This window comes from Tetrapisispora phaffii, chromosome 15, assembly GCF_000236905.1.
Source record: "Tetrapisispora phaffii CBS 4417 chromosome 15, complete genome".
NCBI classification, from domain to species: Eukaryota; Fungi; Ascomycota; class Saccharomycetes; order Saccharomycetales; family Saccharomycetaceae; genus Tetrapisispora; species Tetrapisispora phaffii.
In genome coordinates this window covers 21,622-46,210 of record NC_016534.1, presented here as the reverse complement: position 1 = coordinate 46,210, position 24,589 = coordinate 21,622, and the positions used below count along the sequence as shown (strand labels likewise).

The window sequence follows — 24,589 nt, the reverse complement described above, 5'->3', positions numbered from 1 at the left end:
GAATATTTATTTTTTTTGTACTCATTAACATTTGAATATTTCAATATAAATTTCGTTATATGTTTTTCATGTTGAAAGACGCCATTAATTAAAAGGTAATTACTAAAACTAAAAAGTAAGAGAATATTTATAAAAAATATTAGAGATTGAGCATTTATATTTTAATAGTACTATTCAATGTTATTTTAAGACATTAAGATCTCACTCGTACTTTTTCGTTTGCAATTTTAATTGTAAATGACAAATTAACGTTTTGTAAGAAGTGATTGATAATTGATAATGTCATCACTAAATAAGAAGTTATCCTTACAAAATGTAAATAAAAAAAGAAAATTGGACGTGAGAATTCATTATTATTTCACTATAATTGGCAAGGTTTGTTAATTTCAAACACCTTAAGATGATGAAACTATCCTTCTCAAGAAATGATGGTTAAATTCATAAGGAAGGACTACTAAAAAAAAAGAAAGTAAGCACTCACGGAGGGGGTCGAACCCTCAATCTTCTGATTAGAAGTCAGACGCGTTGCCATTACGCCACGCGAGCTTAATTTCCTGAAAATTATTGAAATATGAAGTACAGTAGACAGGCCAATATAATGCCGACTCATATTCTATCATATGAGCAGCCTTGATCTAGATCTGTTTTTTATATATTCTACATAAAATATAATTATGTGATTATTTCAAAGCCTAGATGTTTAAATAGCTCTCCTATTTTGTTGGAAATGGCAATGGACGTGTAACTGATTATAGAATTTGACAATATAAACATGTCAGAATTATTGTAGTGTATGTGACAGAACTAAGAGTTTATGACACTTTGAGTCCAGAACTAATAGATCACTTACTAATGGAAAGAAGGTCTAGAACAATCTTTCAAGTGGTAGGTGCAAATTTCTCACTACAATGTAAATGGCTACGCGATAAACACAGATGTACAATACAGCACTAAAGATCTTAGGAGGATGAATGAACACGTACACATGTTCATTCAACTGTCAGATTAACTCATATATAAGGAGGGCATCTAACTCTATATAGAATAGTTTAATTACACTAATAAAAGATCAATCGATTATTTAACTATAAAGAAGATGGACTATACTAGAGCAACTGAAGTGGCTAATGACACTAACTTAGATGTTGGAACTACCCAACATAAGCTTGTTACTCCACAAAACATATAATATATAAAAGCAATTAACACATCTACTGGCCAACTAAACCAGAGTGATAAGGTCGTTGACCTCAAGGCCAATATTACAACAATAATACTATCAGTATTACAATTAAGTATCAAATAAACGTAAGCACGTGACCTATAATCTCCTAGTGGTACAAAATGTAGTTGCTATTACTATAAAATGTATTTATTATCTTATAAATTATACATTTAATATTAGTACCTAAAATTGTAATACTTATTGAAGCAATAAGTTACTTGTTAACACAACCTGTATATACTGTTACATCTAATTTTATTTCTTTAATTTCAATTTAATTGAACTTCTATTAGTAGCTGCATGAACAAATCGCTAACGACTAAGCTGTCAACAACTGTTAATATAATTACAATCAAATCATTTATTCCCATTAATAAACGTATGTCAACGGTATCATCCACTCCCAAACATCAAGACACGATAGAACTCTCATATACCGATCAGATCAGAACTAAACTAAAATATTTGAGCACCAAGTTTTATTTTAAAAAGAAAGAAGTTGAAATATTAAATGATCCTGATTGTTTTTATAACACTTTGAAACAAAAAATTTCAAATGCAAAAGAAAGAGTGTTTCTAGCAACATTATATATTGGTAAATCTGAAGATGAATTAGTTGAGTGTATCAGCGATGCACTAAAGTATAATTCTAAACTAAAAGTTTATTTTTTATTAGATGGCCTGCGAGGAACCAGGGAAAGTCCATCCAAGTGCTCTGCCCAATTATTATCACAATTGACTCATGATTATAAAGATCGAGTTGACATTAGGTTATATAAAACCCCTGCTTATATTGGTTGGAAAAAAGCATTAATCCCTAGTAGATTTGATGAAGCATTAGGGTTACAGCACATGAAAATTTATGGGTTTGATAACGAAGTTATGTTATCTGGCGCTAATTTATCGAATGACTATTTTACTAATAGGCAAGACAGGTATTTTCTATTCAAGAACAAATTATTTGCGAATTACCATTTTGCGTTGCACCAGTTAATTTCATCATTAAGTTATAAATTAGAGTATAGTACAAACCAAATGAAATATCAACTACTGTGGCCATCGACTAACATTTGTTCAGAACCGTTAAAGGGTAGAAGGAAATTTATAAGAAAAACTTCAAAAGTTCTTTCTGACTTCTTGCATAACCCGAATGATAATTTATTACAATCAATCAATGAGCCTGTAGATAAGAACATTTACCCCACAACAGTTTATCCAATATCCCAATTTTCTCCACTATTTCACTCTTTTGAAGATAAATCAACTGAAAAGCCAACAATTCTAAATTTAATTTCATGCATTAAAAGTCCTTCCATAAATTGGATGTTTACTACAGGTTATTTCAATATGTTACCAGAAATTAGAGATCAATTATTGAAAACACCATCAAATAATTCTATTGTGATAACTGCATCACCGTATGCAAATGGCTTTTTTGAATCTAAAGGTATTTCAAAACATCTCCCTGCTGCTTATTTGTTCTTGTCAAAGAAATTTTTAAAATCGGTACATAATGCAAATAAATCTAATTATATCCATCTAAGAGAATGGAAAAAAGGTGTTATCACACAACCAGGGGGTTGGTCATATCATGCAAAAGGATTATGGATCTCAAAAGAAGAAGCTAATCAAGGCAAAAATGAAAGTGATATCATTAAAGAAATTCCATTTGCAACCGTTATCGGTTCATCGAATTATACTAAAAGAGCATATTCGTTAGACCTCGAATCAAATGCTGTAATTGTTACGGATGATATGGAATTAAGATTAGAATTGTATAAGGAATTAAGAAATCTATTAAAGAATACAAAGGAAATAAACTTAGAAGATTTTAGGAATGATAAAGATAGAAAAATTCCAACGGGAGTGAAGGTTGCCACATCAATTTTAGGAAAAAAACTATAAATACATTGATCATAATTTTAAATTAAATCTTTTTTAGTGTTGTAAATATATCCACTAATAAATGCACTCTTGACGGACTAGTATATGTATATAATTTATATTCATAGGCATATATTTGAGTATTAATACCTTTTCCAATAATTAGTTACACAATGGAAGATTCTTTACCTTTTTGCAAATAAGGTTTTGAATTAATATAGACATATTTTTCCTGAATGAAAAGAATGACTGCCAAAATAAACTGAAAAACAGTAACGAAGATAGGTTGATAATTATATGGTCTCAAAAAATAACTAACAGTTGAATTCCCATCGAAAATTGACGTGACCAACATTAATGTAGCACTAAATAAATTCATTAAGATAAAGGTGGAAGATAATCCTGATGTGGATCTTCCCATCCAGTTTAATGATATCTGTGGCAATATTTTAAATGATTCTAATAAATTTCCTATTACCCAAATGTAATTAATATGTTCTAAATAAAAAATTCCAAATTTCCCAGAATTATTAGGTAAATTTGAAAGTGAGCAAACCAAAGTAAAAAAGTTGAATACTGTGAAAAGACATACGACGGAAATAAATATTGGTGAAATTCCTTGGTAAATATGCTTTGTCTTTCTATAGAAAATAAGTTGTTTGAATACCCAAATCGATCCAATAATATTCAAAATATCATTGCATAATATCAACAGGGATATTGGAATATTACCTGTTCCAGGTGTCTCATTATTTGTATTATAGAAAAGAGGAAACCTATTTACTGCTTGAGTTATCAATAAAGATGAATATTTATAATTTAAGGTGCACCATACTAAGCAAAGATGACTGAAAAATGTTGCTGCAAAAAGATCATATGATATTCCATATATTGATCTATGATTTCTATTATACTTCCATTGATTCCATATTGCAATTACAAAGATAAACTTTGATATAGATTGAAATAAGGTAACGAACATATTCAACGGAATTCTACTATGGTGATGACCTTCAATTATATAATGCTAATATTCCCATACCTGTCCTTACTCCTAAAGACAATTATCTTTTATTGTATATATCAATGTAGAGACATTGCAATTAATATTAAAATATATCCAACTTAACTTTAAGTCTATTAAAATTTCACTAAATTACATTTAACTTGTTTTGTGAGATGAGGTTTTAGTGTTTTTCAAATTTCAATCTACATAGTTAACAAACTACTTATTTATTCGATAGAAATAATATAAAACTTGAAATCTTAACACGAAAAATTAAATAGAAAATTAAGAAAAGCAATAATATTTGAATTAAATTTTAATATACTTTTAATTATATATATACAAATAAACCTTTCTATATTCTAAGTTCAAAGTGGCTAGAAACACTTATACTAGTTATTTCTATTCATCAACCTTTTTCACTACAAAAATAGGTGCTAACTAGTTATTAGGCAATATTAACGTGGAAACTTATAGACATAAACCATGGATTACGAAGGTGATATGAATGAAGGTGGAAGCACCAACCCAATAATGGCTAAATTTAATGCTTTAAAGACTATTTATAGATTCTATATTGACAAAACAGTTCCACATGTTAAAGTAAGATGGGCTTCATTAAGTGGTTTTATACTATTGTTTTTGACTCGTGTTGTTTTAGCTCAAGGTTGGTACGTTGTTTGCTATGGTTTATTTATATTTTTATTAAATCAATTTTTAGCATTCTTAACTCCAAAGTTTGATGTTTCTTTGCAACAAGATGAAGCTAACAAGGAATTAGAAGCAGGTGAAAGATCTGAAGAATTCCGTCCATTTATTAGAAGATTACCTGAATTCAAATTTTGGTATAATGCTGCCAGAGCTACAGCTGCATCATTATTAATGTCATTTTTTTCCATTTTCAATTTACCTGTTTTCTGGCCAATTCTATTGATGTATTTTATTTTATTATTCTTTTTAACAATGAGAAGACAAATCCAACATATGATGAAATACAATTACATTCCATTAGATATTGGTAAGAAAAAATATTCTAAATCATCAAAATAATCAAACACTAAATTGGAAACTATAGAATATGAAACATAAATTTAAAATAAGACGACAAAAAGTTGCCACAATGCAGATAAAATGACAATTGTTTACGATTATAAATGCATACACATTTAAATTACATAATTATATTATTTGTTCATAATACTTAGCGTTTATACTCAGTAGAATAATATCAATATTAATATCAATAAATTTAAAAACTGAAAATCATTGCAGTAGTTCACGATCAATATCTGAAGTGACTATTACTGTTCAATATTGGGTGTTCTGTGTTAATGTAATGTATTAATTCTAATGCTAATACTAATTATATTTTTATTTTACTTTTATGATGTTATATGCGTTAGAGTCAGTATATTTTCTCGCATTAAAATTTTTGATGAAATACCATTATGTCAGATTATATATTTAATATAAAAAATGCAAAAATTAAACAAATAAAATGGTAGTTTGGTTTTAGTATTTTATACATTTATAACTAAGATTGTTTGTCAGAAACTGGCAATAGAGAGATCTAAGTTAATTAAAAATGAAATTAATCAATTTAAGTGAAGCATCAGGTACCTCAACAGAGGTGAGCTTGACAGTGCTTCCAGAAGACAAAGAAGATTTATTCATTTTATACCAAATTATTAAGAACGATGATGAAGTTTTCTGTAGAAAAATGGTATCCTCTAAAGAAGATGGAAGAAAAAAAATTTCTGAAATCATGAAATTGAAGTTACAAATAATTTCTAATGAATTCGATATGCATAGTGAATCTTTAAGATATAAAGGTATTACTGTACCTGATGAAACTGGAAGGGCAAACCAAAATGTATCGATAGGAAAATATTTCAGTTTCAATGTCGTCTATCAACAGTCATTAACAATCATCAAAGATGATTTTAATAGCTATGAAAGAAAACTTGTTGAAGAGGCATGTAATGTCGAAGGTAAAGCAGATACTGCTGCTGTGGTTTTACAAGAAGGTGTATCACATGTTTGTCTTTTAACTGAATCATCAACTATATTGAAACAAAAAATTGAATATTCTCTACCAAAGAAGAAAAGAGATACTGATACCATGAAGTTTGATGAAAAGACAGAAAAATTTTACAAAGCTACTTACGAAGCCATGAAAAAGAATTTTGACTTTAATAAATTAAATTTAGTTATTCTATGTTCGCCTGCATTTTATGCCAAGACATTGCTAGAAAAGGTCATTAAGTATGCAGCAGAAGATGATTATACCCCAATAGTAGAAAATCAAAATATATTTTTAGTAGCTCATAGTTCAACTGGTTATCTACAAGGTATATCAGAAGTATTAAAAAATCCAAATTATTCATCCAAATTAAGTGACACAAAGTATTCAAAACAAGCAATGATAATGGATGAGTTCTTATTGCATCTGAACGACGATGACATGAAGGCGTGGTACGGAGAGAAAGAAGTTTTGAAAGCCTCCGAACTGGGTGCTGTTGATGTTTTATTAATAACGGATTCATTATTACGTTCTGATGATGTTAGTAAGCGTATGCTATATATAAAGTTAATTGAAGATATAGAAGATGCAGGAGGTTCAGTTCAAGTAGTTAGTGTCTTCCACTCCACTGGTGAGGAATTAGCTCAATTGACAGGTGTCGCTTGTATTCTGAGATATCCTATTAGTGATCTAGATGAGGGTTTATATGATGATGAACAAGAAGAAGAAGAAGATTAGATAATGAATTATATATGGTAACTTTATAAGCCGTTTAATAAATAACAGTCGACATTAACATATGACAATAAAATCTTTGCGACAAAAATTACTGCGTGCTATAATGAACGAACCAAAACTAGAATCTATTTTCGGGAAAGTGATTAAAAATTAATTATAAAAGAAATAAAATATTAAAATAAAATGAATGAACTAATATAATTAATTTAAATTTTGAGAAATTATTTAAATCTTCTTATATTTTAATAATATTTTGAGTATACAATATATAAACTTTAGTTAATATATTATAAAATACTAAAATAGTTGATATCCGAAACTAATTACTGTGTTGAAATATATTATTATTGATGCTTTGAAAGGTTACCCGCATTTTAGATTTTTACAAATCTTATTGCATTATTTCGTGCGTTTGGTTGGGATCTCAATGAGATTGAAAATCTGAAGTGTTTTGTTCAACACTGTTGTCTTAAGATAGAATTGCATTAATAGATTTAAGTTACCTTTAAATGGTAGACATGTATCTATATTATTTATATATAAATTTAAAATCTACTTGATTTTCTTCTAATTATGATGATATTGTATAGGAAAGAAAAAATAGTACTGTTAACCAAGCAGGCTATTGTTCATAATGGTCTTCCAGGCAATTTCCAATATTCTAAGAAAGAGCACATTGAATACAGAAGTTAATTCAATATCCCGTTTATTGAGGAACAGTTTCTTAAATGTTAATGATGCTTTCAATTCCAGTGGTCTTGCATTAGCGCCAGCTGGTTTAAATTCAATTGATAAAGAACTAGGCTCAATTGATAAAGAACTAGGCTCAATTGATAATGATAATGAAGGTAATATTTGGGATATATTTAAGAATAATAATGGATTTCTTCTTGCAGTACCGAAGAAGAAGGTGTCTCATCAAAAGAAGAGACAAAGATTATACGCTCCAGGTTCGAAGCAATTAAAATTGAAGAACAATTTAACGAAATGTCCATCTTGTGGCCATTATAAGTTAGCCAATACATTATGTACATTTTGTGTTGATGAAATCCATCATATTTGGAAAAAGCATACTATCAATGATAAGAAGGGTACGCCTGAAATTCCATTGCAAGAACAAGATTTGAGTGCGATTGATTTAAGAGTTTTATATCCTGGTAAGAAAGATACGGAATATGTCAAAAAATTAAAGGATAAAGATAGTTATTTGAAACGCAAAATCAGATCTCTACCTGTCGAAGAGAAGTAAAATAAATAAAATTCCATAATTTTAATAAGTATATATAACATGTAAATAATTGAATAGTGTTTTAACCTCCATTCTGTAAAAATGTAAAATGAATTGAAAATATTTTCGTTAGAATAAAAATTAATCATATCATATTGTACATTATATTTTTATTATTATTATTTGGGTTGTCTATATAATTACATTAAAGTACAACAGGCAGTCAAAAAGTTTTTGCTTTCTTCTTTTTTTTCTTCTTTCTTTTTAGCTTGCTTTTCTACAGTTTGTAGAGCAGTAATCTTAGTTTTCTTCTCTTTCTTTTGTACTTCAGTACTTTCACCAGCAAATCTTTTAACAGTCTCGTAGAAAGTCTTACCTTGAATATTGGCAATTCTTAATTCCAAATCACTTGGTTGTCTAGAACCATCTGTATCAGCTAAAGTAGTTGCACCCCATGGAGTACCACCATGAACTTCTTCAGTATTTGATAGTTCGGCAAAAGCATTTTTGTAACCTAATGGAACATAAATGATACCGTGGTGAACCAAATAGGATAAAGTGTTTCTGACAGTACTCTCTAAGCCTCCACCATAAGTACCACTACTGAGGAAAAAAGATGCCATTTTACCGTATAATTGACCTTGAGCCCATAAAGAACTTGTTTGATCCCAGAAATGTAACCATTGAGCTGGAGCAGAACCGAATCTCGTTGGAATACCGAATACGAAAGCATCATAATTAATTAAATCTTCTACTTTAATAACTGGAACTGAGGCATCTTTTTCTGGAGCATGCATAGCTTGTAAAACATCATCACTCAAGGTTTCTTCTAATCTGAATAAGTCCACGACATCGTCGTTGAAACCTTTTGAAGCATCTTGAATACTTTTTTGAATTTCTTTAGCTAAAGTATCAACATGACCATAAGTTGAGTAAGTAATAATAGCGATTTTTGTCATTGTAATTTTTCACTAATTTGAAAGATTGTGTTATTGTTGGTTGCAAGTTTTACGTAATGATTTTGCTACAAGATAGAATTGGAAATCAAGAAGAAGGATACGAATAGAAACCCCCTTTTATATATTACATACCCTTATATACAAACACATACAATTGCCAAGGAGAAGACATTGGAACATCATGAATTCTAATGACGGGGAAGAACACCTTTTAAAATGGAAGCATTAATAAATTTTTAGTAAAAAGAATTCCAATAACCGAATGGAGTAAATATCAACAAATATGTATGGAGTGGGTTAGAAGAAAGTAATAATACGGAAGTGATTGAACACAATCATCTATATACAGTTTCAATGGCCATCATGAACTGCCCACCACTGCCTTCTGCACGAGATCGCTCTTGTTTTGTTGTCCTTCACAAAGAAAGTTAAAATATAAACCGTTCACTGCAGACACCACAACACAACACAACATTCATCAGAGTGCTGTCCTCCTCCTTGTCCTTGCCATCTTGCAATTACTCTTACTCTTCCACCCTCTTACACTTGTTGTTGCAAAATTTTCCAATATCAACGACATCGAAGAAGACTTTGCGATAACGGTTTTCAAAATGACGGTGTTCGTTCGTCTTCTGTGTGTCTGTTTCGTTCGATAGCCTTTTGTTGTCTTGTTTTGATGTAACGTGGTAGTGTGTTCGCAGAGATACAAACACACACACACACACACACTGTATATTTGTTTTAGTAACAAATTATTAAAAGGTGAGCAACTGTTTTAGCAAAGTTGTTGGTAATCTTTGGTAACAAACTTAATTTTAAAGGCATGTAGTGTTACATGAGTTGTTGGCTATCTGATTAATGTAATAGGTGTAAGTCATATATGAGGAGGAGGAGGTGACGTCTTGTATGTATGGGTGTGTCTGCTCCTTCTTTGAACCACTCGGACATGCACACATGCCATTGACGTTCATTGGGCGTGATGTTTTTTCGTTTTGGCTTCTTAATGGTTTGAACCGTATGGGAAAGCTATCTTGGTTTCTCCCGATACCCCCCATTTTTAAGCATATATTTATATATTGGTTAATAACTGTTCTTGTAAAATGGTCCTTGAACTGTTAACGACGATATAATATTGCAACAACAGTAAGGGATCGTTCAGTATTGACTAGTTGTATGCTTTTTGTCGTAATGAAGTTGTCTTAATAAGAGATTGACGATCATTTAAGTTTATACTAGACACTGAATGTAATGTATGGACAAATGGGATCCAAAGGCTGGAATGGAGCTATTGTCCTTGCTCTCGAATAAACTCAGTCATTTCACTAAACATTCCTGCTAAACATTTTTATGAATATTGATTGACTCAGTAAAAGTGTCTATAAACTAATATGCGTATGATATACTTTGTTACCTATAAAACAGTAATTTACTACTAACCCAAAGCACAATAATCTATAGAATACTCGTTTAAGTAGTTAATTTCTCAGTGTTTATTCAATGTTGCATGTATTCTAGAGTTATATTTCATAACAAATCCTATTATAATATGGGCTTGAGGTTAGTTGCCTTGTTACTCTGATGTAGCCAAGTATCGGTACATTACTGTAATCTGGTAGAAGCGCGTCTGGCTGGACCAATGTATCCCTTTATGGTCTTACCGCAGACTACATATTCTAAATGACTAAATCCATCTTATTCTGTTATTGCCATAAAATAAATCCTGAATTAGTTAAACTTAATAGCGAAGGTTTCAGACGAACCGTATCCCCTTACGACTCCATGGCCAAGCTGGTTAAGGCGTGCGACTGTTAATCGCAAGATCCTGAGTTCAATCCTCAGTGGGGTCGTTAATTTTTTGTCCCCAATAGCCATGTCACATTTAGTAGAAATGATGCTAAATAACAATATTAACACTCATAAAACTATAGTTTCTTCAATTGTGACAATAGTAGCCATCTATCTATAAAATGATTAACAACTTACTATAAAGAATTAACGCTTTGACTCGACACTATTACCACAAAGTAGCAGCGTCCATCTATTTGGTTGTGTAAACTGATTGAGGTTCTCATATATATATAGTCACTATAGTACATACAACATGACCTCACGTGAATAAGTCTCCTTTCTATATATGTAAAGATTCTGGTTCGCAATCAAAGTATTCACCAGCCCAGTTCCTTCAAGTCGTGTATGAATTTTGAATTATTATGTGGCTTCATGTGATGCCTGTATTATATCGCTCAATGAATGTTTCAAGAACATTCAACGTTCATTCTTGTTGCAAATATATATTTTATATCCGATCAACAGTAGTTCAACTGCTTGGAAACACATTAACATGGGTTTTCTGACATATATATTATTTCAAAAACATTTTAGAAATCTATATTGTAATATTTTGTGTAGGTTTTGATTTTAGATTCCCACTTCTCTAAAATATCGTGGCTATTCTCAGTCAAGTCTAAGTTATTATCAAATAAAGATTTTATTAGGACTTTATTGATTTTTAATTCTTGCTGAGCATCAACAAGATCCTGTCGTACACTTTGACTGAATCCACTTTCCTTTCCTGAGGTCTCTTGATTATTCAATATGTAGCTCAAGCTCTGCAGAGTTCCTAATATCTTACCGACTCTATATCCAAGATTCGACCCATTTGGAAACCCAGCATTGAACCCATCTTGCAAATTGGTCTCTTTCGAACTAGTGATACCATCCAAATAGCCTCTATCGTTATGAATGGTTTTCAACTTAGAAATGTCATACTGATGTTGGTTATCGTCTTCACTGTTGTCAGAGCCCCAAACGTCATCTAAATTATTATCATGGACCTTCATTCTTCAAACCACGATGCAATACGAGTATTATTCTCTTGCCTAATACCTCTTTCAAGCCTAAAACAAATTTAATAAAAAGCTCTAAAAAATACAATAATAAATATAATCATTTATATTAAAGAATTCAAGCTTTACGGTAATTAAAACTAAACAATCGATATTACTAAGTCATCACCAAATTATAAGAATAGTTAGAATTCGTAAAGGTTTATTGAGTCGTTATTTGCGGTGGTCTATTAGTTTTCTCATTACGCTACATTTGGTGCTGGTGGCATCGAAATTTCAAAAAACTAAAATCTTGTTAAATAATTAATTTATATAACAATGACATGAGTACGCGTAAAACAAATGGAAGTAGTGGTTCAGCTTCACGTTGTTCCTGCATGATCATTGAATTATACATTGCTATCATAAAGTCAGTTAAAGATTGGAATTGTTTAATCAGTACTTAATCCATACTCTATACAGTTTTAAAACACCTCAAAACACAACGAAAAAAAAAATCGAAACTCTTTAGAAGATGATTACAGGGTTTGGTAATGCTACTAAGAAACGTAAGATCCAACCAGAAGGTGATCTAGATAATAACAAACCTTGGGTGGAGAAATACAGACCTAGAAATTTAGACGACGTAGCAGCCCAAGATCATGCAGTGGCTGTTTTAAAACGTACACTTGGCTCTGCAAATCTACCACATATGTTGTTTTATGGTCCTCCAGGTACTGGTAAAACTTCTACTATTCTAGCTTTAACAAAAGAGTTATTTGGTCCTCAACTGGTAAAATCTAGAGTGTTAGAGTTAAATGCTTCCGATGAGCGTGGTATTTCAATTGTAAGAGAGAAAGTTAAAAATTTTGCTCGTTTGACTGTTTCGAAACCGTCAAAAGATGATTTAGAAAATTATCCTTGCCCTCCATACAAGATTATTATCCTAGACGAAGCTGATTCAATGACTGCGGATGCGCAATCTGCTTTACGTAGAACAATGGAAACTTATTCTACAGTTACTAGATTCTGTCTGATATGTAACTACGTCACAAGAATAATTGATCCACTTGCGTCAAGGTGTTCCAAGTTTAGATTCAAAGCATTAGATGAAACGAATGCTTTGGATCGTTTGAAATATGTGGCCACTCAGGAATCAACTAAATATGAGGAAGGTACATTGGAAAAAATATTACAAATTTCAGCAGGTGATCTAAGAAGGGCAATTACTTTGTTGCAATCAGTTTCAAAATCAAGTACTTTCAACAAATCAGATATGATTACTATCAAAAAAGTTGAGGAGCTGGCTGGTGTTGTCCCTGAATCTATAATCAATCAGATATTAAAAATCATCGAATCAAAAGATGTAGACGCTATTACAGCTTTTACAAGAACCTTTATCAAAAATGGTTGGTCTGGTGCTGCTGTTGTCGATCAGCTTCATGATCATTATATAACTAGTGATAACTATAGCACACAATTTAAGAATAGTGTTTCATGGATACTATTTAATGCAGATTCTAAATTGTTAAATGGTACAAATGAACATATACAATTACTCAACGTATTGGTGAAAATTTCATTGATTGAATAAAATAATTTTAATAGAAAATTGTTGTATAATACTGAACATTGTAGATGAGATTTATATCGAATAATAATTGCATTTTTTTTGTTTACAAATTTTATAATTTTAAAACATTTCATATTAATATTTATAAAATGATTACATAAAATTTATTAATATATTTATGTGGACGCCATGAAATCTTGCTAAAAAAAGGAAACTATGCAAAAAATATACACTCAAAATTCTATGTTATCAGTATATGCCAATGCACAAAAAGTGGATCATGTTAACATTGTCGTTCAATGTATTATGTACGTAAATTATGATCTCATTTTTGTAAATTGCCAGTTGGTCCAGTTTGAGTCATAAAACTGTTCATGTTGTTCATACGAGGTTTCTGCTGCTGAGGCATCGGAGGATAAAAGTGGTTTACATTACCTTGCATCATGTTAGGCGGAAATGGCATGTTAGGTGGAAAATTTGGGGGGGCTGGTCCATTGATAAACTGTTGTGGAAGTCCAGCTTGAGGCCTTTTACCTGTTCGTTTATTATCTCCAGTTATAGCGTTATTATTATTTGGCATATTAGGTGGTTGTCCCTGGTACATAGAAAAACCAGGCGGTGGCATCATATGTGGAGGTGGCATGCCTACTGGATATCCGGAAATAGGACCATTTATAGGCATTTGTTGAGGAACGTTTGGACCATTTGGCATTCTCATTCCAGGTGGGATATTTATTTGTTCTCCTGATTTACCCTTATTCAACAAGCCTTGGAAGAAGTTAGAGTTATCAGTTGGATTTTGAGAATGTATTGGTAATCTCTGCATATGATTCATTTGGTTATTCATGGGTGGCATTTGAACTGAGGTTGGAGCTTGGCCCGGTAATCTATGATGCTGCTGCTGCTGCTGCTGCTGTTGTTGTTGTTGTTGTTGTTGTTGTTGTTGTTGTTGTTGTTGTTGTGGCTGATTCAAGTCTTGCGCGGCCCTCATAGGAGCTTGAACATTTTCTTTCCCTCGGCCTCTGGCAACATTACCATTATCAGAAGCTCCTTGAATTCCATTATTCTTGAAGAAGGACATCAATTTTGAATCTCTATCAATATTTTTTGTTGTAGAATTAGCAGAAATTGCTTCTACTGTGGTTTTCTGTTCAGTACTTATAGAATTTGATGGAGTAGAAGTGAAGAAACCGGAAAATCTTGAAGAAACACTAGCTGTAGTCTCATTTTTATTTGCAACATTTAAATTATTTTCGGAAACTGAAACAGCATTCTCAGAATCATCTAGTGAAGTAGATTCTGAATTTTTAGAAGTTGCAGACATTTTAAGGAAATTAGAAATGGAGCTCGAACCAATCGATTTTGGAGAATCCGAAGAGGCGTTATCTCGTTTTGATATCTCTGAACTATTTAATATACCTTTCTTTTTGTTATCCAACTCCTTCATCTTGGCCCTCCATGCTTCAAAATCTGCCATAGAATTGCCAGTAGGTTGGAATTCGGCTTCTAGTTCCATTAATGCATTATTTTTAACTTTAATGTCATTTTCTTCCACGTATCTATCAGTTTTATCGTATTTGGACATTTTTTTATTTTGGTTCGTCCCTCTTACTTTACCTTTACTATTTCTTCTTGCATAAGAGTGACCTTCCCCTGATGCAGATGTAATTGAATTATTAGTACTATTACTGTTACTATTACTATTTGAATTTCTCATATTTTTACTATTATTCTTGTTATTGTAGTTATTACTATTACCATTATTATTATTGACATTGTTACTACTACTATTATTGTGTTGACCGTTTTCAAATCTACCAGTGAGTCTCCAGAATTTCTTCTTTGGAAGCATAGCTTCAATCTCTTCATAATAACTTTCTGGAATAATTTCTTTAATAAATAAAAGTTCATTAATACTGTATGTAAATTCTTTTGCGCTCATGGAAGGATCCACTTTGTAGTCTGCAGTATATGGTGGCAATTTACTCAGAACATCGTTCATGACCACCACTTTATCTTTATTTACATTAGCGGTCTGTTTAACATCAGTGACCTCGGCGACATTATTATTAAACGAGCCTTGTACTCTATTTTCTGATCTTTTCTTAATATCTTGAAAAAATTTGCTTAACTCATCGCTGGAAATTTGAGTACTTCCATTAGGAGATTGCAACATACTTTCATCCTGGACGACGTTCATAATAGAAGGATCATTCAATTCCATTGTTACCTAATAAATTGTTCTTGTTCTTTTTTTGTTCTTGTTGCTGGTTACTTAATTCCCTCTTTGTTCAAGTATTGCAAGACTAGTTGATATTCAATTGTTTGACTCAGCAGCTTAAAGAATTGTTAGTTGAACTGCTTCAGTCATCAAAACGGTATTTATATTAAATATAAAAGTGGTAAATAGTTTATATATTCCTTTGTCGATCTTTCCCATTTTTTAAAAATATTTTTTTTGGGAATTGCGACCCGGAAGATTGTGTTCGTGGTGCGTGATGAGGGTTTGTCTGGACGACGAAACGGCGACACATCTTCAAGTGACAGTAAAGAACAACGACGAGCAGTTGACAAGGACAGTTCGATACTACAATGCAACACTATAATTGTTCTATTAGTTTCTGTTATTTGTCTCTCGGGATTACATAGACATATATGCAAAAGCTGTTGAAATAAATATATATTATGTTAGAGTAGTTACAAATTAGTTTAATGCTATTGCTATTAAATGCTTTATTCTATAACAGCACTGTTCACTAAATGTTTTTATAGGGTTGTCTTATTCTTGGGTTACTTTTTTGTATTTTTTTATTGTTTTTTTGACTATTTAAACAGTAACTTATTGTCTTTTCTTATGTATGTGTGAGCACACATACATAAGAAAAGACAATAAGTTACGTATATGCTGGTTACTTGAAAGCAAATGTGTATTTGTATTCGCAACAATAAGACCCTTTTTTCCTTTTTTTCCAAGTTAATTCTTTTTTTAATAACTTCATGTAGTTAATCTGGTAATTAGACTAACAAAATATTTTTCAAATGGTTTCATATCTTGATTCACCAATGCTTGAATAAGTTCTAATGAAATTTCAGACGGTAATTGAATTTGTGGGAAATAAATTTCAGTTAAATATTTTAATGCAGGATTTGAAGTTATATCTTGCCCACCACTTTGTATACATAGTTCTTTCAAAATTCTTGATATATCACATGCCATTACTCTACAGCTACCATCTTTTATATCAAACTTGTATTCAGGTTTAAATGGAATCTCAAACATAAGTGGGATGGTTTTAGTGATGAAAAACTCGTTTAAACCGTCTAATTTCCCAACTTCGTTTGCATGGCGATCTAAATTATCTGTACAAGCACCAGAGCCAAAACATTTTATAAAGTTATGTATAACACTTAACGCTAACTTCATAATATAAGTTTCTTGAATTTCTTGAGGACTGTACTCTAATAGATCTGTCAAAATTGTCGGTAAAACACTTCTATTTCTTTGTGTTAGTAATAGTGATGTAACATTATTAGTAACTAAAGTTTGTAAAAAAGTATAATATGCTTTTTTCAATAGGATTCTATCCCTGAAAGAATCCGTCACAACAACAGTCTTACCGCTCATATTGCTATCCTTGGCACCTGAGTTGGATGCTGAAGTTAAATTATAACCATCATTATTTTCAGTATCAAGTTGATCTAATAGGATATGAATTTTTTCAATAATAATGGTCAATAACTCGTCAAATAATTTATAGAAGCTTTCGTCTTGATGAAAAGTATGCAACATTTGACCAAGGAATCCTAAAAAATCATTCAATTCGATCACTTTTAGCTCAGACTCCAAGAATAAATATATAAGTTTGTTTGCATAAGATACAATGCCATTATTTAAGATTGGAATCAATCTTGCAAAGGTAAATCTAGATGCATCTCGAATGGTCTCATGCTTATTAAAATAGGAAAATGTTACAAGTACCACTTCTGCAATGTTGGAAAACTTTTCAATTAATGATTTGTGAATATATTTTTCATTAACTAATGCATTGTTCACTTGATTTTCTGGCACTAAACCAATGTGAGTACCTCTAGCAATAGTACCGACTGCCATCAATATATGATGTGATTGTAATATCACATGTTGGTTTTGTTGATTTAGTGTCTGTGATTGAGTTGAAATACATTTTTCTAACTCAGTAAATAATGGAGTCAAAACTTGGTCTAGAATATCGTAGTTGTAATCGGAATTTGCACCAATTAGTAGACCAACCCCTTCAAATATATACAATTGGTTGTCAAAGGTAACATTATTTAGATCTTCAGAGCCATTTGCATTTAATTGTACAGGTTCGATGACCAAAAGAGGTGAAATTTTGCTTACAATCTGAGTCAACACCACTGTCGATAATTTAGGTTTGGTTGTTTTAATAAACCTGGTAAATAAGTACCATACTCTAACCCTTACTTTCTCCACTCTATTGAACATACCAAATTCACTACAGAATATGTTAAGTAGAGATAATTCATCCCTAATCTCTGGGGTCAAAAATGTGTAATGTCTGACAACCAACTCAAAAAATAGTATCTGAACGTATCGATTATCTATTGAAAATAAATTTGAACTCGTTAATAAGATATGCAAAAATTTACCCATCACAGCAGTAGCTGGTGAGGTGGATATATCAGATTTATTTAAACCGAATAGATTATTACGGATAGATTCACTCAAATTATGCATTTGGAAAATTGCTAATTCCATATCTGGCCAGTACTTAGCCGATAGACATGCAGTGATATTGTTAGAAATTTGTTCTAAATATAAATTTGGGTTGATTATCGCTATAACGTCTTGAAAGTTCTTTAGTTTGGACCTAATTGTATCATTAAATTCTTGAATCGAGTCGTCATCGACGTCGACTGTATCACTATCAATTTTCATTTTTTTAAAGATACCATTAATTAAAGATACCAAGAAGCTAGAATGTTCTTGATCCAATGGTTGTTTCTTAGAGTTTATAGAGATTGCAGTGCCTGGTTTACCACCAATAGCAAATATTTTTTTCAAAAAATTCAAATATTGAGAAATGAAATCAAAGCATTGTTCTGTCACAGAATCATATTCATGTATGAAGAATTTTAATACTAACGGAGCCACTTCTGTTAAGATTTGCTGATCTGCAGTAACAGCAATTTGGTCTAAATTTTGGTCAGCATCTGTTGTACTCAATCCATTATTGTTATTACTATTATTACTGCTGCTATTATTATTATTATTACTGTTATTTTCGTTACATTGTTCCAATATTATTGAGTACTCGAGACCCACACAAGACGTTAATTTTGCTAACTGTTCAATTATTTCCAAATCTTCATTATCGGTGAAATTTTTCTCTTTGTTTGTAATTAATTTTTCTGTTAAGTTCAACATATTCAACAACTGTAATTTCTCCAAAGGTTTCATTTTTTTTGAGATAATCTCGATTAAACATTGAGAACATGCAATTTTTGTAGTATTATAATCCATGAAACTGTAAATCACGTCGATATAATTTTGATTCACAATTAAAGTAACGTTGATCCATGATATATAGTTACCGATACAAGCCAAAGTTAAATTAGCTAATTTCGATGCATTTGTCTTCACATGCTGGCCTTCCAAAGCAATTTTATTTTTGAAATGGAGTAAACCGTTGTACCATATCAAGGTCATTGTATTGACATCCGTGATTCTCATATAATCCTTCAAATGGTTGTTTATGACTTGTACTTCCTTTGATCTAAGGAAAGTCTGGTCTGCGATTTCCGAATTAATTGAAATGCAAATTCTAGTGAAAAAATCGTAGCCTACTTCACTGAAAGAAACTTGATTGTTCATAATCGTCTCTATATTGCTCGTTAACAATGCATCGATGCACAGAATTGGAATGATATCGTTGAAAAATGATGACCAAACGTTATTATTCACGTCACCGTAAGTGAAATAGAAAATTTTTGTTACTAGTTCGGAAATTTTATTCCTGATATATTCTGGGTTTGCCAGGTTGTTCTCGATAATTCTTCGAAGCAAACTGATCACAGAGCCCTTAATGAGTACAATTTCGTTCATATTGTTTACATTTGTTATAGTAGTGCCGATCATATCGCCGATCAGTTGCAAGATCACGAACAGTGTCAGATCGTCCAAACTGTTGTCGACAAGCAAGGATGCCAGGACCTCTACAGACCCTGCATCGTTCTTCAAGGACTCCAAGTAATCGAGCGCCTGTTTCTTCGTGAGTGCATCTGTGGCTGGATTGTTTGCAATCACCACGACCTCTTTAATTCTATTCAACATTTGAACTCTCGCTGTCTCTATCTCTATCGCTCTCGCTCGCTGTATATCTATCTACAGTTATATTCTGCTCACTACAAACAACCTCCTATTCTCTCGCTCTCTCAGTTCCAATTAAATAGGGCAACACAATAAAAACTCTCCAATGGCAATTGAACCCACTTAATGAATTAGCACCTTTCTTGCCTGTAAAACCAACTGGATCGAATCACAAAAAGTACTCCGGACGCAATCAAAGTTCAGAGCTGATACCTTCTGACCCCCATAAACCACCGATACACCGTGACCAGACCACACTATCTTAAATACAAACATGGGACCTTCCAAACTCTCAAAACATCGATCGTTGTTGTTGATGATGATGGTCTTTGTTGGTCCAAACACCTTCCAGAAACCAAAAAAATTTTTTGGCGGAAAACTTTGAGTTGCGTCGCAGGTGAACGGGTAAGCTCATCGCAACGGTGTGACGGTTGGTGTTGGTTGCTGGAGGTGACAGTAATTCAGAGTATCTTATTTAGTCCAGTTACTGGTGAGTAACGGTGGGTGGGGTGGCTACGTACAGGTGTGTCTATTTAGTTCTGTAAAAAAGATTTGAAGGCCTCGAAGGCCTTGCCTCGGTGGGAGATCTTGTTCTTGCTGGGCTTGTCCATCTCAGCGTAGGTCTTGCCGTGGCTGTCGTAGGGCTCGAAGATGGAGTCCCATCCGAAGTCGGTGGGGCCACGGCTGGCAACGATGGTTCCGTCCGTGATGCCTTTGAAGACGTGTGTCTGGCCTTCTGCGTCGGCGTACGCGATTGTGGTGATCGCTTGGGCGGACTTGTCCTCGAAGGCGTCTAGCATCTGCACGATCTTGGCAAGCCCCATGCTCTGCACGAACCACTTGATGTACGCACCAGGTAGCCCGTTGAAGGCGGTGAACGACAGGGCAGTGTCTTCCACAAAGATGGCTTTGCCCGAACCTGCTTGGACCACCGCCTGTTTCAGTTTGGCCGTGGCAACGGCCTCCAGACTGGACCCCTGCAGCTCGTCCAGGTCTAGGGCCACGTTGGTCAGGGTGCATGGCGCATCCTTCAGTATCTGCTGCACTTCCTTCAGCTTGTTGGCGTTACCGGTGACAAATATAATTTCTTGCTGTTGGCTCATCGTTTGCGTGTGTGCGTGGTCTTGCGTGTGTGTTCTTTTATAAGAGGCTACAACTGCGAAGCACAATCCACTGCTCACCCTCCGCCTCCAACGCCGCTTCCTGGCTCCACCACACACTTATATCTCCCAACACACTTGCGATCAGTTCTTCTCTCTGAATCATAATCTTGCAATAGTTAACAACGAAAATTTTCGAAATTCTAGCCACCAATTGCTTTCCCTTCACCAGAACTTATAAGAAGGTGGCAAATGGACAACAAGTAGGAAGGGTTATGGACCCAATCAGTGGGCCCATCGAAGTCAAATTGAACTATAACGGAGATGCCCAGTTTAATTCTGCCTTTAGTCTCCACTGGTAATGTACCCCAGCTTTGTGTTGATCTGCTATTGCATTCCGTTTCTGATGAATTTGAGTTTCTAGCAAATGTCGATTCGACCTATCTGCATCCATTTGTAGGTCCGTTGGACCACTTGGCTGGCCAAGATAGTCCTGTCCTGTACGCCAAGACACCGAGCAAGAAGTACACCACTCCGATGGAGTTGTTCGCCACTCGTGATAAAGAGGTATACGTCCTGCAACAGAGAACTCCTGTGATCGAGGGTTATTTGAATAACTTCGTCAAGACAGTGCTAGTACCCTTGGTGATGAAACTGGAGATCGATGAGATTGTCATTTTGGACTCATTTGGGTCTCTAGATGAGGACTTAGCTGTCCCATCTTCAATTTCGACCCGTTGCGGTAACCCATTGTCGGTCGGAACCATTAATGTGTCGTCAATCAGTGACATGTCCAATATCTTTGAATCAAATCTGCATCTGGATACAGACACAATGCAACATGTCTCTAAGTCACTGTATAACTTTGCAGAGGATAGTTTACAAAGAGAAGTCTCCACAAGCCAACAAATTTTCAAATACACTTATCATCTATTGAATTCTCAAATCACCTCTCTGAAGGAAATCAAATATTGTAGTTTATTTGTGCACGAAGGTGATAATTCGTACGATGCACAGACGCTTTGCCAAAAGTTACCAGAGATTGTCCCCAACCTACCAGTTATATCATCATTCAAGCCTCCAATATCCTGGACCGGTGTCTATGGTTTCAATCCAGCACCAACTGCATTCGATGAAGGGTTATATATGTGAAGTAAAAAACATAGTTATGTAATAATACAACGATTGAATAGAAAGCTAAACATCAAATTTATAAATTATTGGACATACCATCCTGGCATAATGTTATGTAATTTTACGTAAATAATCTACTCTCTGATATAGCGTGCAATATTTTCTGCAGTTTCACTACTTGCAGATTTACTAGAGTTTTCAAATGCTTCTTGATATTTTTTTGTAAGTCAGGATTATTCTCCTCAGTGATCTCTCCTTGTCTCTCATCACCAGCAAAAGTGTATTCCCTTTCCACTCCTATGTCTTCATCTCTTTCCACTAATCCATCTTCCTCACCTTCTTCTATATCACTTATCACATCTGCGCTGTCATCTTCATTGGACCTTTCCTTTTGTTCACTTAGACCCAAATCTTTCATCAGGCCATTGATGGATTTCTCTTTCCTCTTTTGTTCTTTTACTTCCTTTTCTTTAATCAATCTCTCTCTTTCAGCTTTATAGACCTCGTTATACTCATCAGCTTTCTTGTCTACTATATCCAAAAACTCATCGAAACCATCGCCTGTAAAACTTGAGACGCCGCACATATCCAACCGGGAGTAGAACTCTTCTAACATCAACGACATCGAGTTGACCAGCGAGCCCATGTATCCTGAACCCATGCCGGTTTCACCATTCATTTCCTGATCGCTTCTGACAGCGTCTTGGAAAGCTTCGAAATCGGTCATCCATTCTTTGGCAAAATCAGCCTTCGTTACATCAGTCTTGTTAAACACCACGATCATTGGCAGTTTCGTCTTATATAGGATAGAACAAGCATATAGCATGTTACTCATGAATGTAGTTGGGGATGTGTTTCTTGGTGTGTCCACGATATAAGCAATGACTGTAGGGAAAGTAGAAGCAAACGACTCAGTGATGATAGAACCGGATGCACTCCAAACAAAACACTCGATTTGACCGGGGGTATCAACAATGACGTGCTCATAGTTCTCTCTCTTCTTCTCTACCAGACTGATCACTTGGTCGATCTTAGTACTAAACAGATTCAAACTGGTCACAATAGCACCGTTAGGACCTAACTGGTAGTTTTCCATGACCTTCTTGTATTTGATAGAATCACGGATATCGATGTTGGCCCCATATGGGATCTTAAGCACAGCCGGGTCCAGATTTATTACATACGGAGTCTTCTTCCCAGCTCTCAGATGAGAATTCAAACGTTGCATGAAAGTGGTCTTACCACTACCAGCCATACCAATACAAATGACAGTCTTCATGATCTCGGGAATATTTCACTGTGGAACCTCTGGTGATTCGTAAATGGGATGATCCAAGGTTTACGCTTAAAAACTCTATTGCACTTGAATACCAGTATCATATATACAATAAAACAACTTGTATTACCACCTTTTTAAACAGAAGACATTGGCTATTTGTAATCAAAATGCTTCAACTGGCAGTCGATGAGCTCAAATTTTGATATTGACATTGCGGTCGTGGGACGTGATGCGATGGGTCAGCATGTAAGCATGTAAGCCTGGGTATTGCCAGACATGAGCATGAGCATGGGTGGTGGGTGAGCGATGGGTGATGTCTTCAGCTGCCAGTGCTGAGGCCTGTGATCCAAGGTCCACTGGACCATGCCACGACTAAAGAATCCATTTAACAATTATTTATTCTGTCAGTATATATTTTATGTAACTACACAATGGGTTAAGCGTACATCTTTAGCACTCTCTTCTCTATGTCATCAAAACAGCACTGGTGCTGGGCGATGGTTAAATCATTCGAGATGCCCTTCATCAACGCCTCCGGCTGCGGCTGGCCTGGTCCTCCAAGGGATGGCATCTGCTGCTGCTGTTGCTGCATCATGTCGATGCCCTCTGTGCTGCTCAAAAGCAGGTTGTATACAGGATCTAACCCCAGCACAGAGATAAAGTACCACGAAATACTGCTGACCCACCTGACGTCCAGGTCTGGGGTCATGATACTGCTTTGCAGCATCTCTTTGAACCTGATGGTCAATGGGAACGGCAACTTCATCAGCACAAAACCTGCGAAGAAGTGGTTGACCCACCACATGATCAGTGTCTGCGGAATATAGTTGGCCATATTACCCTTTGCCATGCTCATTATCGAGTCCGACAGTCCAGGATCCGAGAACGGGTTCGTGGCCCCGCCGGCAGCTGGCTCTTCATTCAACCTAGCAATATACTTCCCTTCGCCAAGCACCTGAGACAAATACTCCCTCCTCATATCAAACGACTCGTAGCAAACGTTCGAACCGTTGCCCATCAACGCACGTCCCTTATTCACATAATTTGTCTCCGTCAGCTTCACCACAGCAGTACCTCTCGTCCCGGGCCCGATCAGGCCGATGATACTCTGACGGAGCACACCAACAAGTATCATCACTATTGAAATAGGCAACAGCACCCAGTATTTAAGCCTCTCATCCAGGACCAGCTCAGCTGCAACGCCCGATTGTAATACCATTCCTAAACAAAAACCTCTGGAAACTT

General features: G+C 34.1%; 14 protein-coding genes and 2 non-coding genes across 16 annotated transcripts; 7 read left to right on the top strand and 9 right to left on the bottom strand.

The window, feature by feature from the left end:
* Nucleotides 1–474: 474 nt before the first annotated feature.
* On the bottom strand, nucleotides 475–546 carry TPHA0Otrna10R. The gene has a single exon. It is a non-coding gene; the product is annotated as a tRNA-Arg (tRNA).
* Nucleotides 547–1,525: 979 nt separating this feature from the next.
* On the top strand, nucleotides 1,526–3,130 carry PGS1 (CDP-diacylglycerol--glycerol-3-phosphate 3-phosphatidyltransferase; the record flags this gene model as incomplete). The annotated part of the gene is made up of 1 exon (XM_003688389.1): nucleotides 1,526–3,130. The coding sequence occupies one exon, from the start codon at nucleotides 1,526–1,528 to the stop codon at nucleotides 3,128–3,130; it is 1,605 nt and encodes a 534-aa protein (XP_003688437.1).
* Nucleotides 3,131–3,275: 145 nt separating this feature from the next.
* TPHA0O00300 (uncharacterized protein) lies at nucleotides 3,276–4,091 on the bottom strand (the record flags this gene model as incomplete). The annotated part of the gene is made up of 1 exon (XM_003688388.1): nucleotides 3,276–4,091. One exon carries the CDS (start codon nucleotides 4,089–4,091, stop codon nucleotides 3,276–3,278), a length of 816 nt encoding a protein of 271 aa, XP_003688436.1.
* A 528-nt stretch (nucleotides 4,092–4,619) lies between these two features.
* On the top strand, nucleotides 4,620–5,165 carry RER1 (protein retrieval receptor; the record flags this gene model as incomplete). Its single annotated transcript, XM_003688387.1, has 1 exon — nucleotides 4,620–5,165. One exon carries the CDS (start codon nucleotides 4,620–4,622, stop codon nucleotides 5,163–5,165), a length of 546 nt encoding a protein of 181 aa, XP_003688435.1.
* A 535-nt stretch (nucleotides 5,166–5,700) lies between these two features.
* On the top strand, nucleotides 5,701–6,876 carry TPHA0O00280 (uncharacterized protein; the record flags this gene model as incomplete). Its single annotated transcript, XM_003688386.1, has 1 exon — nucleotides 5,701–6,876. The coding sequence occupies one exon, from the start codon at nucleotides 5,701–5,703 to the stop codon at nucleotides 6,874–6,876; it is 1,176 nt and encodes a 391-aa protein (XP_003688434.1).
* Nucleotides 6,877–7,510: 634 nt separating this feature from the next.
* On the top strand, nucleotides 7,511–8,125 carry MRPL32 (mitochondrial 54S ribosomal protein bL32m; the record flags this gene model as incomplete). Its single annotated transcript, XM_003688385.1, has 1 exon — nucleotides 7,511–8,125. One exon carries the CDS (start codon nucleotides 7,511–7,513, stop codon nucleotides 8,123–8,125), a length of 615 nt encoding a protein of 204 aa, XP_003688433.1.
* A 179-nt stretch (nucleotides 8,126–8,304) lies between these two features.
* Nucleotides 8,305–9,063, bottom strand: TPHA0O00260 (uncharacterized protein; the record flags this gene model as incomplete). Its single annotated transcript, XM_003688384.1, has 1 exon — nucleotides 8,305–9,063. One exon carries the CDS (start codon nucleotides 9,061–9,063, stop codon nucleotides 8,305–8,307), a length of 759 nt encoding a protein of 252 aa, XP_003688432.1.
* Nucleotides 9,064–10,836: 1,773 nt separating this feature from the next.
* TPHA0Otrna5N lies at nucleotides 10,837–10,910 on the top strand. The gene has a single exon. It is a non-coding gene; the product is annotated as a tRNA-Asn (tRNA).
* A 531-nt stretch (nucleotides 10,911–11,441) lies between these two features.
* YAE1 (Yae1p) lies at nucleotides 11,442–11,903 on the bottom strand (the record flags this gene model as incomplete). Its single annotated transcript, XM_003688383.1, has 1 exon — nucleotides 11,442–11,903. One exon carries the CDS (start codon nucleotides 11,901–11,903, stop codon nucleotides 11,442–11,444), a length of 462 nt encoding a protein of 153 aa, XP_003688431.1.
* A 520-nt stretch (nucleotides 11,904–12,423) lies between these two features.
* Nucleotides 12,424–13,482, top strand: RFC2 (replication factor C subunit 2; the record flags this gene model as incomplete). The annotated part of the gene is made up of 1 exon (XM_003688382.1): nucleotides 12,424–13,482. One exon carries the CDS (start codon nucleotides 12,424–12,426, stop codon nucleotides 13,480–13,482), a length of 1,059 nt encoding a protein of 352 aa, XP_003688430.1.
* A 304-nt stretch (nucleotides 13,483–13,786) lies between these two features.
* Nucleotides 13,787–15,661, bottom strand: EAP1 (Eap1p; the record flags this gene model as incomplete). The annotated part of the gene is made up of 1 exon (XM_003688381.1): nucleotides 13,787–15,661. One exon carries the CDS (start codon nucleotides 15,659–15,661, stop codon nucleotides 13,787–13,789), a length of 1,875 nt encoding a protein of 624 aa, XP_003688429.1.
* A 795-nt stretch (nucleotides 15,662–16,456) lies between these two features.
* On the bottom strand, nucleotides 16,457–19,795 carry LOS1 (Ran GTPase-binding protein LOS1; the record flags this gene model as incomplete). The annotated part of the gene is made up of 1 exon (XM_003688380.1): nucleotides 16,457–19,795. The coding sequence occupies one exon, from the start codon at nucleotides 19,793–19,795 to the stop codon at nucleotides 16,457–16,459; it is 3,339 nt and encodes a 1,112-aa protein (XP_003688428.1).
* Nucleotides 19,796–20,364: 569 nt separating this feature from the next.
* HAM1 (nucleoside triphosphate pyrophosphohydrolase HAM1) lies at nucleotides 20,365–20,934 on the bottom strand (the record flags this gene model as incomplete). Its single annotated transcript, XM_003688379.1, has 1 exon — nucleotides 20,365–20,934. One exon carries the CDS (start codon nucleotides 20,932–20,934, stop codon nucleotides 20,365–20,367), a length of 570 nt encoding a protein of 189 aa, XP_003688427.1.
* Nucleotides 20,935–21,255: 321 nt separating this feature from the next.
* ADD66 (Add66p) lies at nucleotides 21,256–22,083 on the top strand (the record flags this gene model as incomplete). Its single annotated transcript, XM_003688378.1, has 1 exon — nucleotides 21,256–22,083. The coding sequence occupies one exon, from the start codon at nucleotides 21,256–21,258 to the stop codon at nucleotides 22,081–22,083; it is 828 nt and encodes a 275-aa protein (XP_003688426.1).
* Nucleotides 22,084–22,186: 103 nt separating this feature from the next.
* On the bottom strand, nucleotides 22,187–23,344 carry NPA3 (GTPase NPA3; the record flags this gene model as incomplete). Its single annotated transcript, XM_003688377.1, has 1 exon — nucleotides 22,187–23,344. The coding sequence occupies one exon, from the start codon at nucleotides 23,342–23,344 to the stop codon at nucleotides 22,187–22,189; it is 1,158 nt and encodes a 385-aa protein (XP_003688425.1).
* A 436-nt stretch (nucleotides 23,345–23,780) lies between these two features.
* EMC3 (ER membrane complex subunit EMC3) lies at nucleotides 23,781–24,563 on the bottom strand (the record flags this gene model as incomplete). The annotated part of the gene is made up of 1 exon (XM_003688376.1): nucleotides 23,781–24,563. One exon carries the CDS (start codon nucleotides 24,561–24,563, stop codon nucleotides 23,781–23,783), a length of 783 nt encoding a protein of 260 aa, XP_003688424.1.
* Between the last annotated feature and the right edge of the window lie 26 nt (nucleotides 24,564–24,589).